This window comes from Micromesistius poutassou (assembly GCF_964030765.1).
Source record: "Micromesistius poutassou genome assembly, chromosome: 19".
NCBI lineage: Eukaryota > Metazoa > Chordata > Actinopteri > Gadiformes > Gadidae > Micromesistius > Micromesistius poutassou.
The window spans coordinates 10,529,127-10,547,062 of NC_140289.1; the positions used below are offsets into that span (position 1 = coordinate 10,529,127).

General features: G+C 47.4%; 1 protein-coding gene across 2 annotated transcripts in view; it reads right to left on the reverse strand.

Annotated features, from left to right (window-relative positions):
* Positions 1-17,936, reverse strand: part of ryr3 (ryanodine receptor 3) — a 73,448-nt gene that overhangs the window by 23,544 nt on the left and 31,968 nt on the right. For both annotated transcript variants that reach the window (XM_084483901.1, XM_084483900.1), the window contains exons 29-53: positions 16,028-16,197; positions 14,552-14,772; positions 13,528-13,618; positions 12,965-13,105; positions 11,395-11,555; positions 10,959-11,037; positions 10,678-10,767; positions 10,048-10,185; positions 9,883-9,945; positions 9,605-9,680; positions 8,877-9,000; positions 8,294-8,409; positions 8,042-8,109; positions 7,438-7,559; positions 6,555-6,604; positions 6,390-6,450; positions 5,707-5,945; positions 5,311-5,392; positions 5,044-5,174; positions 4,546-4,664; positions 3,966-4,164; positions 2,837-2,931; positions 1,535-1,683; positions 1,118-1,205; positions 920-1,012 (exon numbers count right to left, since the gene is read on the reverse strand). In XM_084483901.1, coding sequence (XP_084340027.1) covers positions 920-1,012; positions 1,118-1,205; positions 1,535-1,683; positions 2,837-2,931; positions 3,966-4,164; positions 4,546-4,664; positions 5,044-5,174; positions 5,311-5,392; positions 5,707-5,945; positions 6,390-6,450; positions 6,555-6,604; positions 7,438-7,559; positions 8,042-8,109; positions 8,294-8,409; positions 8,877-9,000; positions 9,605-9,680; positions 9,883-9,945; positions 10,048-10,185; positions 10,678-10,767; positions 10,959-11,037; positions 11,395-11,555; positions 12,965-13,105; positions 13,528-13,618; positions 14,552-14,772; positions 16,028-16,197 — 2,966 coding nt within the window. The remainder of the gene's footprint in view (positions 1-919; positions 1,013-1,117; positions 1,206-1,534; positions 1,684-2,836; positions 2,932-3,965; positions 4,165-4,545; positions 4,665-5,043; positions 5,175-5,310; positions 5,393-5,706; positions 5,946-6,389; positions 6,451-6,554; positions 6,605-7,437; positions 7,560-8,041; positions 8,110-8,293; positions 8,410-8,876; positions 9,001-9,604; positions 9,681-9,882; positions 9,946-10,047; positions 10,186-10,677; positions 10,768-10,958; positions 11,038-11,394; positions 11,556-12,964; positions 13,106-13,527; positions 13,619-14,551; positions 14,773-16,027; positions 16,198-17,936) is intronic.

A 17,936-nucleotide genomic window follows, 5' to 3' on the forward strand; every position in this document is an offset into this window, starting at 1 on the left:
TCACAGGCAAAAACGTCAGAACAAAGTAACCTTGACAATTGATATTGGTTACGGAAGTGAATCTAAGAGAGACGGTCCCAATGCTTCGATCACCCAGACCAGGATTGGTTAGGAGCTAATTTTAACAGCAGCCCCCAAAAACCAGGATCTATTACCGAACTCAGATGATGCCGTGTTTGCCACCATAGTAGTGGAGTGATTTCAGTGTTGCTGCAATTCAAGTCGTGAGATGGTGGTAAGTAACCATGGTGGTAAGTAAGTCATCCTGTGAGAAAAAAAAAACCTGAAAACAACCCATGCATCTTAAAGACTGTCCTGGTGGGGCTCTGGGGTTATAAGACATAACTCATGTGCGTTCAGCAAGGTCTAGAGCCTTACTCAAAACCAGTGGCAGGGCGGAAATAAATACAGCGACGGGCCTCCGCTGAAGCACATCATAAACAACATCCACAAGACGGATGAACAAGCCCCCGTCCAGCACTGAGAAGGCATCTACACTCGGGATAACTCAATAAAGCGCGCGTGGGATCAGAACACGCCTGGCGCCACAACTCAATTTGCTTTCCCATCACTCCCGACGTAGCGTCACATCAGCAAAATGCTCCAGATTCAGATTTTTCGGTGCATCATTAGTGAAGTGGACAACACTGGCAAGCACTGAAGCCCTCAGAGTTTTGTGTCCGACCCGGCGGGACGTTTTGGATGAGGTTGCACAAAGTGCTGATAACCTGACAGCCGAAGACCGATACATTTTGTTCCAAGGCTTCGGCATAATCCTTGACACAGTGTAATTCGCCATGACAGGCAACGACATAGCTACCATTAAACCGAATGAAACCCAGAAATACATCTGAACCAGACAAAATAAGAACCCCTTTAGCATCTGACCAAAAGTAGGCGCATAACGAGGGATATTTACCTTGGACATGTTGGTTTTGCCTTCCCCAGTGAGGAAGCCCAGGTTGTTGATCTCATTCTGGACCACAAAGTTCTGCTCCTCCCTCTTAAAGTTCTGTGTCGCAATACAGAAGATAAAGAAGATGTAGCACAATAATGATAAAAAGCAATGAATACATCAAAACCCTGTTCGCTTTCGGGACGTCCCGGTGAGACCTACACTGGACTTGCACCAGAGGATGAAGATCTCTGCCACCATCCTGAAGAGCTCTGTGGAGTCTGCGTTGGGCTTCTTCAGCCACCTGGACCTGAGGGGGATGAGGAGGGCAGACTGACCATGAGGCTGCATACTGGTATATACATGCAGACCTTGTTCTGTTCTGAAAACACCCATGGGTTGCCGTTGTGTTTAGAGAGACCTCAATACCCAACTATTAATCTAACCCTATGTGAAACAGGGGTGGGATAGCGCTTTGTTTAGCCATCTAACCCAATGTGAAATGTGGGTGGGATAGCGCTTTGTTTAGCCATCTAACCCAATGTGAAATGTGGGTGGGATAGCGCTTTGTTTAGCCATCTAACCCAATGTGAAATGTGGGTGGGATAGCGCTTTGTCTGGTCGCTTGGGAGCGCCTACCTGTTGTTGTCCACGTAGCGGATGAGCATGGGGTAGAAGGAGTACAGGTCCCTGCAGAGCACGGCGAACTCGTCCAGGATCTGCAGCTCGGCCTCCTGGGTGTCCCCCTTACCCCCGTCTGCCTTGAGCAGCTCCTCATCATAGACCACCTGCAGGGCAGACACACACACACACACAGTGCTGCCTCACTGCCCTGCCTCATCTGGGACACACTCTCACACACACACACACACACACAGGGTCCTGCCTCACTGCCCTGCCTCATCTGGGACGCACACACACAGGGTCCTGCCTCACTGCCCTGCCTCATCTGGGACACACTCTCACACACACACACACACACAGAGTCCTGCCTCACTGCCCTGTCTCATCTGGGACGCACACACACAGAGTCCTGCCTCACTGCCCCACCTCGTCTGGGACACACACACACACAGAGTCCTGCCTCACTGCTCTGTCTCATCTGGGACACACACACACACACACAGAGTCCTGCCTCACTGCCCCACCTCGTCTGGGGGACATGCCGGGCCTGAGCACCCAGAACCAGCACTGCCTGATGTGGCCTCAGGGGCCAAAAGGGAACGTCGTTTTTTCAAGTTGGAGCCATGAATGTGAAATAGCACTGTATTTGATTTGTGACGGGGGGGGGGGGGAGTACAGCTTTGATACTAATACGACATGGATTTCAACTAAACAGTTTGGGTTTTTCAGAGGAAATTAAACGTCAAGGTGAAAACGGCTAACCTCGCACAGCAGATTGGATTAGCTTCAACCGGTCCTATCTCAAGTGGCTTAAAAGTAAGTACAATCAGTGAAGTAGAAAACCTCTCGTGTTGAAATAAAAACTAATTCCAAAGCAGCATACATTTCCAACTCAAGTGGCTTAAAAGTAAGTACAATCAGAGAAGTAGAAAACCTCTCGTGTTGAAATAAAAACTAATTCCAAAGCAGCATACATTTCCAACTCAAGTGGCTTAAAAGTAAGTACAATCAGAGAAGTAGAAAACCTCTCGTGTTGAAATAAAAACTAATTCCAAGGCAGCATACATTTCCAACTCAAGTGGCTTAAAAGTAAATACCATCAGTGAAGTAAAAAAGCTCTTGTGTTGAAATAAAAACTAATTCCAAAGCAGCATACACTTCCAAAACTGAACTACCCGCGGGGTCATCGTGAACATCACTCAGTGGGGTCGGCTCATTGGCTGATTACAGCCCAGCTGTCCGTGTTGGGCGGGTTCCAGACTCACATCTTGAGGCTAAGAGCTAGGAAAAGCCCATTACCTCTGTGGAAGGTCTTACCTTGACCGTCTTCTTCCTGATTTTATCCAGCGTCGGCAGGAAGTGACTCCTCAACAGGCCGGCCGCTGCCTTGCAGATGATTGGCTGAGAATAGACTGTCACAAAGACATGCGGACCATCAGCCACCCAGAGGAGGTCGTTGCACGCACATCACGTCATTTCACCCTCATAACACATTGGTGCCACCGCTTATTTCAGAGCCATGGTTAAAGGTGAAGTAGGTCAGATTCAAGAGCTACTCTTGAAGGGTAATTGGTTAGAAATAGCCAAGCCATCCGTCAGCTATTAGTGAGTGAAATGAGTTGTGAGAGATCTGTTTCGTGTTGAGTGCTCCTGCCTCTCTATATGGGCCAATGTGAGAATCCATTTGTGTGGAAGCAACACTTTTAATGTCAGAAGGAGGATACAGAGAGAGAGGGTTTCTTTGGTTTAGTTTCAAAATCTCGCACTTTTCCACTCCTTTCTTGTCTCTCTCTTTACAACTCTTGAATTCTTCATACTTCAACTTTAACTTGGACTAAAAAAATGAAAGAATAATTTGACACTCCAGTATAAGCTGACCCCTTTACCAGAAATGTATGTCTAAAGTGCACTGTTTACAAGAAGTTTGAATTGTGATACATTCTTGAAATGTTTTTCAAAGTTTTATTGGTATATTTGATGGTTCTCAGCCTCAGTTATTCACCTTGGTTCAAATCCCCTGCTAAATAAGTCAATGCGAATAGTAAAACAAGGCTAGCCAGATTCTAAGCCTCCATCGTGTTCGTTCAAGATTTAAGACTTAATTTGCATACAAAAGCTCTACTCCGGCTGTGTTATGAATATGAAATGGCTTCAAAACACCCAACAGTTCGATTCCTGAGGAAAATAACTATCAAAGTGAGAACCCCATTTCCATTGTGAAATGTCCTCCCTTCCTACCTCCCTACTTTCCTACCTCCCTACCTCCCTACCTAACCTACAGTCTTCTTCTAGAGTTGCTCCAGCGCAGGCAGGAAGTGGCGTCCTTCCCCCTACCCTGGACACGCGCGTGTGTGTGTGTGTGTGTGTGTGTGTGTGTGCACGCACACGTGTGTGTGTGCGCGTGCCTGTGTGTATGTGAGTGTGAGCGTGTGCGCGTGCTGCTCACCGGCGATGCGCTTCATCCATGGGGCCTCGTCGATGCCCAGGTTGTTGTTGAGGATCTTGAGGATGTTGCCCAGGATGATGCTGAGGTGCTCCGAGGTCAGCGTGGTGCAGCACAGCACCTCCGGGTCCATGTTGTCCGGCCCCATCTCCCACCAGGAGGACAGGTAGTTGCACAGCATGGGCAGGATCACCTCGATCACCTGGGGGGGGGGAAGAGGCACCGCACAGCGGGAGGTCATGTCCTGGTGGAGGAGGGGAGACTGGGCCACCCCAGACGTGTGGCGGGTACATGTACGCAAGTAACCAATACCAAAACACCACCACTTATTTGAACCTGAAATACTTTTTTGTAGAATATCATTTCGATGGCATCTCTAGGACTGATTGTCTGCTGACTGTCATAGTCGACAAACCCAGATTTGTTTTTGCACGACAGTCCAGTGCAGGACTATACACCTAGTCACACATCATCATTCACACTCTCCAATGTGTGTGATGATGTGTGACCGGCGCTGACCCCGCGGATCCACCTGAGGCTGGACGCCCAGAGGCCGCCGCGTCCCACTCCGGACGAGACTCACGTGGGGCATCTCGGTGTAGCGGGCGCCGGTCTCCGACAGGTCGTGGATGCTCTTCAGCAGCCTGTCGATGCGAGGCAACTCGGGACACATCTCCTCCACCGTGTCGGGCATGCTCAGAACTACAGCCGAAACACACACACACACCTGGTAAGAGACAACACCTGCAGGAGGGCTGCAACCGTTTCAACTGGATCAGGGAAGCAAAGGGAAGCTGTTGAAGGTGTTACACTGTGTGATTGATTAACATCCCCCACACTGTTTCTCTCTCTCAATTATAAAACAAACCTAAATATATGATTATACGTTTTATGTTCAGCTGGAAACGGCAAGGGAGACAATGGCAGTAAGGAGATACAGAAGAATAAAAGGCGATGACACTATTCATGACTAACAAACTACCCCAAGGTTGGCCTGAAACACCCTGGTGTCACACTGACGGCCGCCAGTCAGAGGCGGTGAGGCTGGATTAAGGGGGGGATATGAAGGGTCCACACTTACTGGCCCTCTCCCGCGGGGTCTTGGTGTTGAAGACCGACAGAGGGTTATAGGCGTTGAGCTGGGGCTCCAGGAAGGCCACGGGCATGGCTGCCACCAGGATGGCCAGGCACTCCCCCAGAGCCGGCAGGTGCCTTTAGAGAGGACCACACACACATGCTTCAGCACAGCATACCGTCCAGGGCCGTTGGATCAGGCATCATTAAGGATTCACAGGAATTGTGTTCCCAGTGAGTTTATATATATAAATATTCATTGACAGCCCCTTACTTCTCCATGTAGATGTTCTTGCCGGTGCCCAGCGAGTACAGAGAGGTCAGGATACGGTAGCAGGACAGCTGCACGTCATCCACTGCAAACCACACGTGTTTGGGATTCAGTGAAGGATTCATATTTTTACAACAAATATTGAAAGCGATATTGATTACCAATCGGATGATTATGTGCTTTTTTTTTTAAGTGAGGGTGTCACCAGTTTCCCTTTCGGGATTACACCACCACACTCCACACTGTACCGTACAATACAAACCCACTATTTAAAAAGGAAGTAACTGCTCATCATGGGTCAGCTGATCTTCATCCACTTCTTCCCAACTCACTTTACCCCCGAGTCCCGGACCAAACCCCCCCCCCCCCCCGGCCCCCCCTGGCCCCCCCTATGCTCACCCAGAAGCTCCACCCCGAAGTCGTGGGTCTTGACGTGCTCGAAGAGGGCGGTGAGGATGGGCAGCAGGGCCACCGTCACGTAGTTGATGCTCTGCGTGACGCTCTTCATCTGGGCGCGCGACTGCGTGAACTTGCCCAGCTTCAGCATCTCCTGCAGCTTCTCCAGGTCCTCCGAGGCGTTCTCGAAGAAGGCCCGCACGCCCGCCTTCACCAGCTCCGAGCCCGACTTCATCACCGTTCTGATGGACAGGTGCGTTAGGGGTTAAAGGTCGCAGTGCTGTACGGTTTCCACGGGCCGTTAGCCTACGATAAACTGGACGTAACGGTAGTCAATGGTTGAGCGATAGTGATTTAAATATTGTTAGTAATAACATCACATCCCATCGTTGATATATACCAAAAAAAGATATACCTCTTTGTTTACAATAATCGTACCATCAACCCTGCCAAAACCCCTCCCACTCACAGCAATATAGAGAGGTAGTAGTTTCAAGGTTGAAAGTACTGTTTTCAGTCCAACTAATATTGGTATACCTTTTTTGAAACACGTTGATATTACATAGCAATATTATCGTTGTGTTTCATCTGAATGCAGGTAGTGTGTGAGAAACTCCCATTCAAAGGTCCAATTGCAAATCCCATTGCAGTAGATCGCTGTAGTGCTGGCATCGCAATTCAGTCACCTGGTGTCGATAGAGTGAGCCAGGATGTCCAGGCAGCTGACCATCATGGCTGCATCACTGCCTGTAGGAGCAGCACAGTGAGGGAGGGCTCGGTAAGGGCCGGCACAGAGGGGCCAATGAGAGAAGAAAAACAGGCAGCAGCTCAGAGGCAATGGCAGTGCTTACCAAACAGAGAGATCCTGTGTCTGACAAGAGCTGCCAGCTTACAGAACAGGCTGGGGAGGCAAGGAAAGGGGAGAAAGGAAAGGAAAGGAAAGGAAAGGAAAGGAGGGCAGAAATGAAGAGATGCTGAAAACAGAGCTGAGAGAAATTAAGAAGACAGGGGGAAATAGGCATGCTCAACACATTTATTTGAAATAAATGATACTATTGTAACAAGAAATATATCATGCGACATTCGGTGGAAAGTATTTTCCTTCTTTTAGAGTTGCTCATGTTAAATTGAGGTGAATACATTCTAGACTGCCATATTAAGCTATGAGGTTTGAATTAGTATAGTTTACGTTCAATATGTTCAGTTCTCGAGGTTTCTTCACAAGAGCATATCCAGAAAGGTTTGAAGGAAGGAGCCCAGTGGTGAGAAGGTAAGTGTAGTTGAAGAAGACAAGAAGAATTATAACTTAACAACCTCTTTCCACCCGATGATACCTTTATGATTACTAACCGAAAACACTGATTGTTTCTTCAACAGCACAATTTGTTGCTTGGCAACATTAATCCGGATTACATCATTTCAAGCGTTGGATAATTGTTAGGTCTTCTTAATGAATATTGGAATAGTTCATGCAAAAATGTTTTATGTAAAAAGTAAATTCACATTGCGTATCTTTCCCTTCCTGAATCGGAGTCGGCGGAGACCACTGCTGCAGAATCGCGTTTCATCGACTGATCTCTTTTTTTTTCATCAACACAGTGTTCTCATATCTGAATACCAAGGTGACACAAAGACAGCTACAGCTACAGCTATTCAGCTACCTATATATTTGGGGCGGGCCCAAGTTGCTTGGAGGTGTTATTGCACATGGTGACATTACTCGGCGGTCGGTACCTGGTGACCATCTCCTTCTCCTTGTTGGAGGCGTATCCACAGCTGCTCAGATTCTTGCTGGGCGTGGACAGGAAGTAGAGGCAGTGGTTCTTAAAGGTCTGGTCGAGCAGAGGAAGCAGCACCTAGGGAACCAATAGGGGCAGACCTCTTGATAAAGTGACCCGACTACTTTAACCTGTTTTTGTTGTTAAAGGAAAATAGCAGTCTGGCTGATTTAACAATCGTAGCTGTCTCTCCTGTCTTCAGTAATACATCCGTTACTCTGTACCGATTCTGTGCCCATTTTGCTGAAGAGCATTTAGTGTGCGCGTGCCGAGAATATAAACAATGGAAGTAATGCCCTTTCGTCTTTTGTGTACAACAAGTACAACACAAAAGGTATTGTCACAAAGACCAAATTGCTGTATTGATACTGTTTACATTCATGGCAGGCACGTTCCTGAATAATGCTTTGGGTAGAATCCGTTCAACGGAGTGATTTGGCCAAATTACATAATTACGGTACGGTATTTTCAAGGTAATTACGGTAATGGATGTTTAAGTGAAGCCAGGAGAGACGGCGACAATGATTTGATCACCGCTGCTTTAAGTGAGACTGACAGACCTTGGCAAAGAACTTGATTTCCTGGTCGTGGGGGGATCGATCAGTCTTGCCACTGGTGGCCATGGCCTCTGGAGTCACGGGTCAAACACACACACACAACACAAGGGGTTTACACAATTAATCTCTTCTCTTCCCTCTTTGAATGGGAAAATAAAAAACAAAGGGCACACACACACACACACACACACACACACACACACACACACACACACACACACACACACACACACACACACACACGCTCTCACTCACCCAGGTGGGCGATGAACTCTTGTGCAGAGTCCACGTAATTCAGCATCCTCTTGAGGAACTTGTAGGAGAACCTTTTCTCCATGGAGGAGGAGTCCTCCGCGATTTCCGTCAGACCTCTGCCAAGCACAAGGCACAACACACACTGAGAACAGGTCGCTTGTCTTCTGTTGTATCATGCATTCCATGTGCCTGAATTCAGATCCCACTCTAATGTCCATCCATGCACTTTAAAATGCAATCCTGCAGTTTGAAAATTACACACGGGCAGTTCAACTTCTTTAAGGATTAGAAACTATAAAAGGTGATTTTTAAGCATGGTTTCTATGCATGTTTGTCTCGTAGAGGAGAACAGAGAGGAACATTTTTCTTCACCCGGAAGCATGACATCATATCCTTAAAAAATTAAACAGTCCTTTCAATGGCCCTGTGTTAACACTCTCCTGTGTACTTCAATGTTAAAGTACTTGTACAAGGACATCGCTGACACTCTGACGCTCTGATCTGTCCAGACGTGTGGCTAATCCTAAGTGTCATTTGAGCGTAACGGCGTGAAGAGACAGATCTCTTCAGACAGGCAGCAGACCTGCTGACGGCGTAGCCGCTGATCTGCAGGTACTTGAACAGCTCCTGGGCCTTCTCCCGGTCGCGGTGCTTCTCCTTGGCGGTCAGCGTGTCGTAGGGGACCAGCAGGGCGTGGCCCCCGCCTCCTGGGGAACCATCGGTGACCACAATGAACCACATACCCAGTAACCACCAACTATAACCCAACATTTTTGTTAACCGAAAATGAAAAGGAAAACGAGGCTTGTGTCGTGTGTGAGCTGACAATGTAAAGTAAGCAAATTACTGATAAAATAGTTATTGTCTTTTGTCAATTTTCTGGTTGTGCTTCTGTGAATGCATCCAAAGTGGTATGCCGTTTGGTTGATTGGTTTGGTTTTATTACAAATACTTTTATAACCTTTTCAATCTCCCCCTGACAAATACCCAATAATAACAAAACCCATTAAAATAAACGAATAAAAACGAAACATTACAAAAACAACATTAAAAACAGACAAAATCGAAACTGACATTTTAAAAGAAAAGTGACAGGAAACAAAAAATTAATGATGCTTCCACTAGGAAACTCACTAAGTGGCACTTTGTTGCCAATTCCACATACAAATATAGACATGGACCATTCAAACTTCTTAGTACATTTGTCATGTGCATTACTACTTAGTTACCTATTACATCTCCCTGCACCTTTCTCTTTAGATACTTTCTTTTTGAGATACTTTTCTTTATAGATACTTTTATTTTGCGTACCTTTGCTGTTCAGATCACTCTTCTTCTTCTTGGCCCAGATGTTGTGGTAGTTTTCTGCCACCAACTCCACCATGCCCTGTAGGACAAAGCAGCAGTATCATTCTGGGTGAAACTATTGTGTTTGTGAGTTTGACGTATATATGTATCACAGTGACATACATCTTACATTTTCATAAAACGTAAACGTTTCTAGTATTCATGCGGATACAAATTAACAAGATACTTCATTCATTTGTACAATTGTTGATCCAAGTGATTCAGAAATAACAAAGACCAACCTGTAGCTCTCTGGACAACGCAACGTTGTGCAGTTCTGCTGGAGCGGGGCTAAATCCATCAGCCTACAGAATCCAAAAGAACAATATCAAACATATGTATCATCTGTTTAAAGAAAGACCCTAAAAGCGATGTAGAAAGATGAGGACAGGAGGCCTGGCGGGCACCTCGGCGCTCTTCTTTAGCTTCTCGCTCTCGCGCTGCTGGAACAGGGCCTCCCCCTCCTTGGTCCTCTCGACGCTCCAGCCCAGGGCCAGCATGCTCTTCAGGGACTCCTTCACCGGCCAGCGGTACGTCTCTCTCTCCTGGGCATCACACGCACAACACACACAGATGCACACACACACACACACACACACACAGACAGACACGGGCATGCCAATGGTGTTTACTCATTATTGCCATGGCATCATCACTTTGGGTGCTTTGTCAGCGGTTTTCGAACTTACAACTTAAAAACCTATAAATCTCTTTAGCGCAATGATACAAAAACATAAAAACATAATTTCAAGGATCAGTGCAGCCCGGGTTTTGTCCAATACATTTCACATTTCATTCAGTCTGCACTTATTCAGCAGCATTCTTATTATTCTTATTATATCATGGCTGGGTTCAGTTCTGACTCAGGTCTAGGGTTCAACAATATGCAGTGGGACATCTGCCCTACAGACCCCCATACAAAGTGTCGTCTGTGTGTGTGTGTGTGTGTGTGTGTGTGTGTGTGTGTGTGTGTGTGTGTGTGTGTGTGTGTGTGTGTGTGTGTGTGTGTGTGTGTGTGTGTGTGCACCTACACCTACCTTCTCACTCAGAGACTTGTAGGGCTTCAACAATGGGTGAGCTTTGGCTTGTTCGTCCACACTGTCACCCAGCTTCCAGCCCGCCGACACCTGCAACAGCACCGCAGCACACACAGCTTGAGACGGCTAGCTTATCCACGAACAGGGCACAGACTGCTAGCAATGTAGCGCTAAGTACGACGTACCTTATTCTAAGTAATACTGCAGGTGCAGTCATTTTACAGACTGAAAATGGGGACCAAATGTGTGGGATTAGTGGTAAATATATAACGTCTACGTACCTTTTCTGAGCACCATTTGTCATGGGAATGCTCTGCGTATTTGTTTGCAATGTAATCAAGTTTTTCTGGAAGGGAGATGCTGAAAAGCAAGCATGTTGGTGGATCAGATCCATTGGTTGTTTTTATTCCATTGCGCTCCTATGTCACAGCTTTTTCAAAAGTGTTGTGACTGTACTGTAAAGACAGAACCTTTAATACAACAGCATAGTTGGTTACTTGATTCTGAGTGGTCAGTTACGCTACAAGGGTGTGAATTTTGCCAATAAAAGGGGCACCTCTGCTTTTGAACAGTTCTGAATCAATGCTACAAACCAAATATTAAAAACATTGATCAAACAGAACTATGGACCAGATGATTGACACTACCAAACAACATGGGTTGTCCGTACTTCGGTATGGACAAGAAGCACGTGGGCGAGCATAGGGAACCACTCACTTGGCAGTGTTGACGGGCCTGGGGTCAAAGTTGCCCTTGGCGTCCACGGAGACCTGCTTCTCCAGCGTGCCGGAGCTGGTGTCCACAAAGTCCGGAGGCATGGCCCCGGCCAGCGCACACAAGCAGGGCATGGCCATCTTGAACAGCTCAGCATCGTACTTCTGCAAGGGGGATGGAGACGGTTAACAAACGATGTGCAGGCTGGCATTAGCAGACGTTGTGCAACCGAAGAGTCGACAGCATCAGTTCATCAGACACCCGACCGGCCTGTTTAGAATTCAGTCTGCAAGTCAAAGGTCAATGAGAAGTGTTTCCCCAAAGAAACGTTCAGTGTTGAGTAACATCCAATCCTGCCATACAGAGTAATAATAAAACATTAATTATATGATTAATAATCATTTTCTACACTCTCAAAGCACTGACACTCAAAGCACTTACACCAATAAAATAGTTAGTTAAAAGTATTAAACCATCTGGTATCAATAAAAAGTCACATTAAAACATTTAAAAGCATGTAAATTAGGCAGCAGAAGGAGGGACAGAGAGGTGAGGAGGTGCCAGACATTAATGTGTGGATATAATATGTGGTGTGTTTTAAATGTCTGTCTTAACAGGCTTCATATTTCAACCGTCCAATTGGGTCACATCTGCTTGACGGCAGAATGAGACCGCCACCGGGAGAGATGAAACAAAGAGAGCGTGAGAGAGTGACGATGGCCTCCAGAGCACCCTGGCCCTGGTCTCTTAAAGGGGGTGGAGGCTCCAGGTGAGGGAACTATACAGAGTCTGTGGTGAGAACCACAGACGAGAGCGCTGAACATGTCTCCGTTCTGGTCTGCACAGGACGTGTGTGTGTGTGTGCGCACAAGTCGGCTGACAGGACCTGATTACACCGTGTGACGACTAGGAGGGGAACTGACTGGAGGCATCAGCTGAGCATAAAAAATGGAAAGACAAAGATGGGAAGATGAAGTAGCAAGGCCGTGAGTGACCGTGGTTGGCGACTGATGGTCGGTTGAAAGTCTTTTCGTTCCTACCCTAACCCATGGACATTGATATAGACAGCTGAGAAATAGTACATTTAGGGCTTTCAACAATATAACTTTAACAGTGTAATTTGGTAGAAATAGCACAGCCATCTGTCAGCTATAAGTGGGGGGAATGCTCTGTTTCCAGGTGACTGCGCCTGCCTCTGTATTAGGCAGTTTAGATGTTACAGTGCTCCCGGCTTGTTTCTGACCTATCAGGGCATCGAAAGTTGCCTGTCAATCACATGGGCACGAAGGAAACACTCAATGACAGAACGGCAAGTGGTGTTCAACAGTATGGCCACAGCCAGTGTGTGTGTGTGTGTGTGTGTGTATGTCTGCGTATGTGTCTGCCTGTGTGTGTCTATGTGTGTGTGTGTGTGTGTGTGTGTGTGTGTCTGTGCATGCGTGCGTGCGTGTGTCTGTGTGTGTGTGTGTGTGTGTGTGTGTGTGTGTGTGTGTGTGCATGCCTGCGTGCGTGCGTGCGTGTGTGTGTGCATGTGTCTGTGTGTGTGCGCGTGTGTGCCTATGTGTGTGTGTACCCTCTTGGAGAGCGAGTCGAAGGTGCCCCAGAAGAGCTTCTTGGTGAGAAGCAGCTCCTCCTCGGAGGCGATGCCGAAGCTGGCCAGGCCGGAGGGCAGGCAGTAGTACTTCCAGTTCTGATCGTAGTGGTTGGTCAGCAGCTGCAGGGCACAGGGTCAGAGGTCAGAGGTCAGAGTGGATCTGGGAATCAGGACGGGGCTGGTGTGACGCTAACAGAGCTGTTAGATGGACTGTTGGTTATTGTGGTAGTATTCATGCTTTTTTGATCATGGTTTAGTCATTCATCGTGAAATGAGTTTGCATCACAGGAACACATTGCTGTGTTTGAAACTGCCGCATTTGCCATGCGAGACGTTGCGAAACAACGTTTTCACTAGCCTAGGTTACGGTATATCAACACGGATTTAGGATTCGAAAGCACCACAACCGCTCTCTCTCCTCACCGACACGACATCCCATGATGCATTCTGATGTACCAGCCCTATATAACACTCCTCATCAACCCCATCCCAAGCAGACGCATGGAGGGGGGGAGACACCCCACCGGCGGGCCGGGACTCACCCTGAGGGCCATCATGGTGTACTCGGTGAGCAGGGGCACGTCAAACACCAGCCGCCTTAGGAGCTGCTGCATCATGGAGGGCCGCAGGTGCCTGTGGAGCAGACCCCGGGGAGTTATCAGAGCGGAGAGCACAGGCAGAGCACTCAACCTCTAAAGGGGGAGACGGGGTCTCTGATTGCGTTGAGTGATGAGGGGAGAGGGGAGAGCGGAGAGGGGAGAAAAAGAGCAGCGAAAGGTCTGGAAAAATATGTCAGAAATGTGTATGTATCCAAATGTCAGAAATGTACAAACAAAACAACTATTAAACTGTTCTGGATTTCTTCCAAAATAACGATTATGTGGATACATTATACAAACCCAAGCTAGAGAGGGGGATAGAACCAAGGCAATCTTTCTTTGCTTTAACCTCACTACACCAAGGACTGAAGAGTCCAATTCAAGCTGCACCACTAGGTGGCAGTGCATTTCCACCCCAAGGAAACAATCAAGCAAATTGTTGAAAAAACAACAACACAACAGGGAAAACAAGAAAAAGAAAAGAAAAAAAAGGACAAAAAAGCAATGGGACCGAGTTTGAGCACCCGGGTACCTCGACAACAATAACAGGGAGCACAAACAAGGAACCGATTACAAATAGAAAGAAAATATTTCAAAAACGTTGGGAACAAGTTGCAGCGTAGGCAGCTGCACAACGACAGCAGCAAGGGACCGCGGCGAGAATTGAGAAGATGCACTATGAATTCAAATGGTTGTGTGTGATGCTACCATTATGGATGTAAATGAAGGCACATCCCCCTGCTCAGTGTTCCTGCTCAAAGCTTCTCCCTTGATAATCCAAATCGTTGTTCCTTGCTCTTTTGGTCAGCAGGCGTCCTACATAAAGGACTCCAGAGCCCTTTGAGACCATAACTCTAATAAAGGGCATCACACTGACTGACCTGGCTTGACTCCTAATAGAAAACAGCAGAAAGCCGATAGACGGCGGTGGAGGTCACCGCGCGGCGGGGGGGGGTGTGGGGCTTACGTGCAGATGGCCAGCAGGCACTCCTCGATGGCGTCCCGCTGGGCCTTGGTGAGCGAGCGGCCCTTGGACAGGCGGTAGATGGTCTGCAGGGTGGAGTCCACCAGCGCGGCGTAGTGCTCAGTGCTGGCGAAGAGCGCGGCGCAGCGCGTCAGCAGGGGCAGCAGCGCTGAGCCGATGTAGCGGTTCATGGCCAGGGCCGTCTCCGTGGTGCTCAGCACTTCCTGCCGACGGCAGCGGGCGGGTTACGTCAGAGAGCCACGGATGAAGGGGCGCCGGCGGTGCAGTGGTTTGTAGAATAGTTTTGTTTTGATGTGATTGCGCCAAGTGTGTTATGTGTTGCATCATTGTTATTTTCTTGCGATGACTCCCGAACTAAGGCTCTTAATCTAAACTGACCATTGCTTAGACTTGACTCCTTTTAGTATCTTGTTTCTTGCCTAAAAATGTGTCCTATTGCTCTTGGCTCTCACAGAAATCCAAAACGCCAGTGTTGTCAAAAAGCAGAGGTCGTCACTGCAAACGATGACGAAAGGTGTCTACAAAAAGTGGCCAAGCCACCTGGCGCCCGGAGGAGATCACTGAAACTCCCTCACACATTGTACACCACGCTAGAGGACTCTGACGGCAAGCCGTTAAACACTCTGCTATCCATTTCTCCCCTGTGGCCCATCCCAGGGACATACTAGATGTAATGGTGGGGCTGAATTGGTTGTACTGTCGTTGAACTGTCATTATGATTCCCCCTGGGAATTAATGCTGAAGTAATTACATTGTTCCCGTTGGCCATAGTCTCTCCGGTCTTATAGGGGAGTACAACAGAGGTCTGAGACAGAGGTACTTCATTTGAATAAAGCTCTGTGATAGAAAAAAGGTGTAAGGGGAGACATTTGGAATAGGGTGACTTTGAAACACAGGTCGCCCTATGACGTTGAGTCTCATTTGTTAGCTAGAGTCTGAAGAGATCAGATTTGTTTCGCTAAAGATTCCTTAAACAGCGAGTCTAGCTAAAGCTGTCAAAACAGAAAGAGCCATAGGAAGCCAGTATTAATTGCTTGTCTTTGCAGAACTTTCTGCGGCCCGCCTTGATGACCTCGATCGCATCTCATAGGCAGCTATAGCTCCAGCCCAGGGTTTTCATTAAAGCCTGGGACCTGAGTGGAATAACAATGCATTGCAGCTCCCTCCTGAGTTCCCCAGGTAAGAGTAGAGTCCAGGAGTTTCAATCTTTCATAAAGTAATACTTTTCTCCACACTGGGTAATCATTAGACTCGGCAGGGTGCTACAAAGTTCCCTTGCTTGTATGTATACTCCAGCACTTATTATTATTTACATTTGCGCTATTTGCAATATTTTACGACTTCGACCCTGTGGATGCTATTAAATAATTTTGATGTCACGCCATGGTTTATTGTGAAGTAAATATATGTATTTACAGTTATGTATGGTTATTGGGACCAAAGCCCACGTTCACTCACCGTGTCCAGGGAGGCGGAGGCCCGGAGGTCTGGCAGGAAGCCCACCTCCAGCATTTTGAGCAGGAAGCTCTGGTCCTCGATGCCGTACACACGCTCCAGGAACAGCACCATGGGGGCCTTGTGGTCCGGGCAGAAGCTGGCCGCCATGTCGGGCTCCGTCACCGAGCCGTCTGAATGAACAACAAAGGCTGGGGTTATTATGTGATTTGTATTTGTGATTAGACTTTTAACACATTTCATCTAAATAAATTACTTTTTTAATTAATTGCTGATGTCATTTCTGTATGGGACAATAATAAGCTCCACTAGCATGGCGACGGGAGAGGACACTCAACAGTGAAGCTTGGTCTGATTCAGAAGTCTTTCTAGTTGGGCTGCAGCTAACTACTACTCTGTATTCAGACTTTAGGCATTTCACGGAAGGTCATGCTATGATCTGTTTGAAATATGCTGCAGGTAGCATTTCAGAGTCCAAAAGTGAGATAGTAGAAGAGAGAAATACATAATTGTGCCCTCCCTATGTTTCGCCATCATTGAAACCAAGTCTTGTTTTCATGCCACTGTTATTCTCAGAGGATGGATTCCCGAAAACAAATAGGGGAAGAGCTGACCTGATTGGTCAGAAATGATCTGGTCGACCAGAACATATATTCTCACTATGTATTTCATTCACTAAAAGCTGACGGGTGGCAATGACATTTTGAAAAAACTGAAATTATAGTTCTTAAATATTACAAACAGCACCTTCAAGTCTGAGAAAATCATTCAAAAATGATTTATCTACATTTGGTGAAAAAAAGTGGTGAAAAAAAGTTTTTTTTACCCAACCCCTAGTTAGAACAAAGTATGTAGAATCACTAATATACTACGATTTAGTACTCATTGAGTAGACTCTTATTTCCACATGTACAGGTTAGGCGATCTGGTCAAGGCTGCCTACAGGTAGCCTGAGGACATGGCGGACAACTCCCAGAATCTCCAGGCTGGCAGCCAAACCCCCTAGCCACTTCATAATCTACATCTGAATCCACTGGATTTTCAGGAATAACTGATGACACATTAAGTCCATAAAAGGGAATAAACAAAAGTGACTGCCTCCAGAACCTCCTAGAATTACCCAAGCGGCGGGAGACGTATTACATGAACCCAACCCCCCCCCCCCCCCCCCAGAGTTCATCCAAGGGAGAGAGTCTTTCATTTCCTCGGTGTCATTTGTCAAGGGAGAAAATTGGATCCAGACGGCTTAACCGGGTTCTCGGCAAGTGTTGTTCAGGGTGGCGCTTCCAAGGACAAACTCTCTCGCCGGCGGAAGGGAGCGCCCGCAGATGACTAAACTGGCTGCTTTCAAGATAAAGTGCAGAGCGGAGAAGTGGTGCAGACCTCGCCGGCCGTCGCGTTTCTCCGTCAGTCGGTCACCGTGATTTAGGGACGGCTGGCGTCGCTCCAGGGTTCAGCAAGTATTAAATAATTATGGTGTGAAGCTTCGGATCGCGCCGCCTTGACGGATCACAGGGATTTATTTTCAGGCCGCGATGATATTTATTTTTTGCCTGCCGATGATTTACCTCGACGTCAGCGGAGGCCGGCGGTGCCATGATTTGGATGTTTGACCCGGTGATTGGAGGCTGGCCCATCGACACCGTCGGCAAAGCACTGATGTGACCTCGTCAGCCCCTTCCGACCGCCTGCTATGCATACATCCACCATGTCGGACTTCTTACTGTTAATCCTTCATGAGCTGGACCGAACCAAACCATGTCCACCTGCAAACCCCACTCCAACTCACAGAAGGCCCTTATTACTAACTATCCAACTGCATAATCCAAACCACATCGGCACACCGGTGTCGAATAAATAAAATCCCTCGGCCAGTGATTGACACCAAGTTCGACTTTTCCGGTTCTGATTG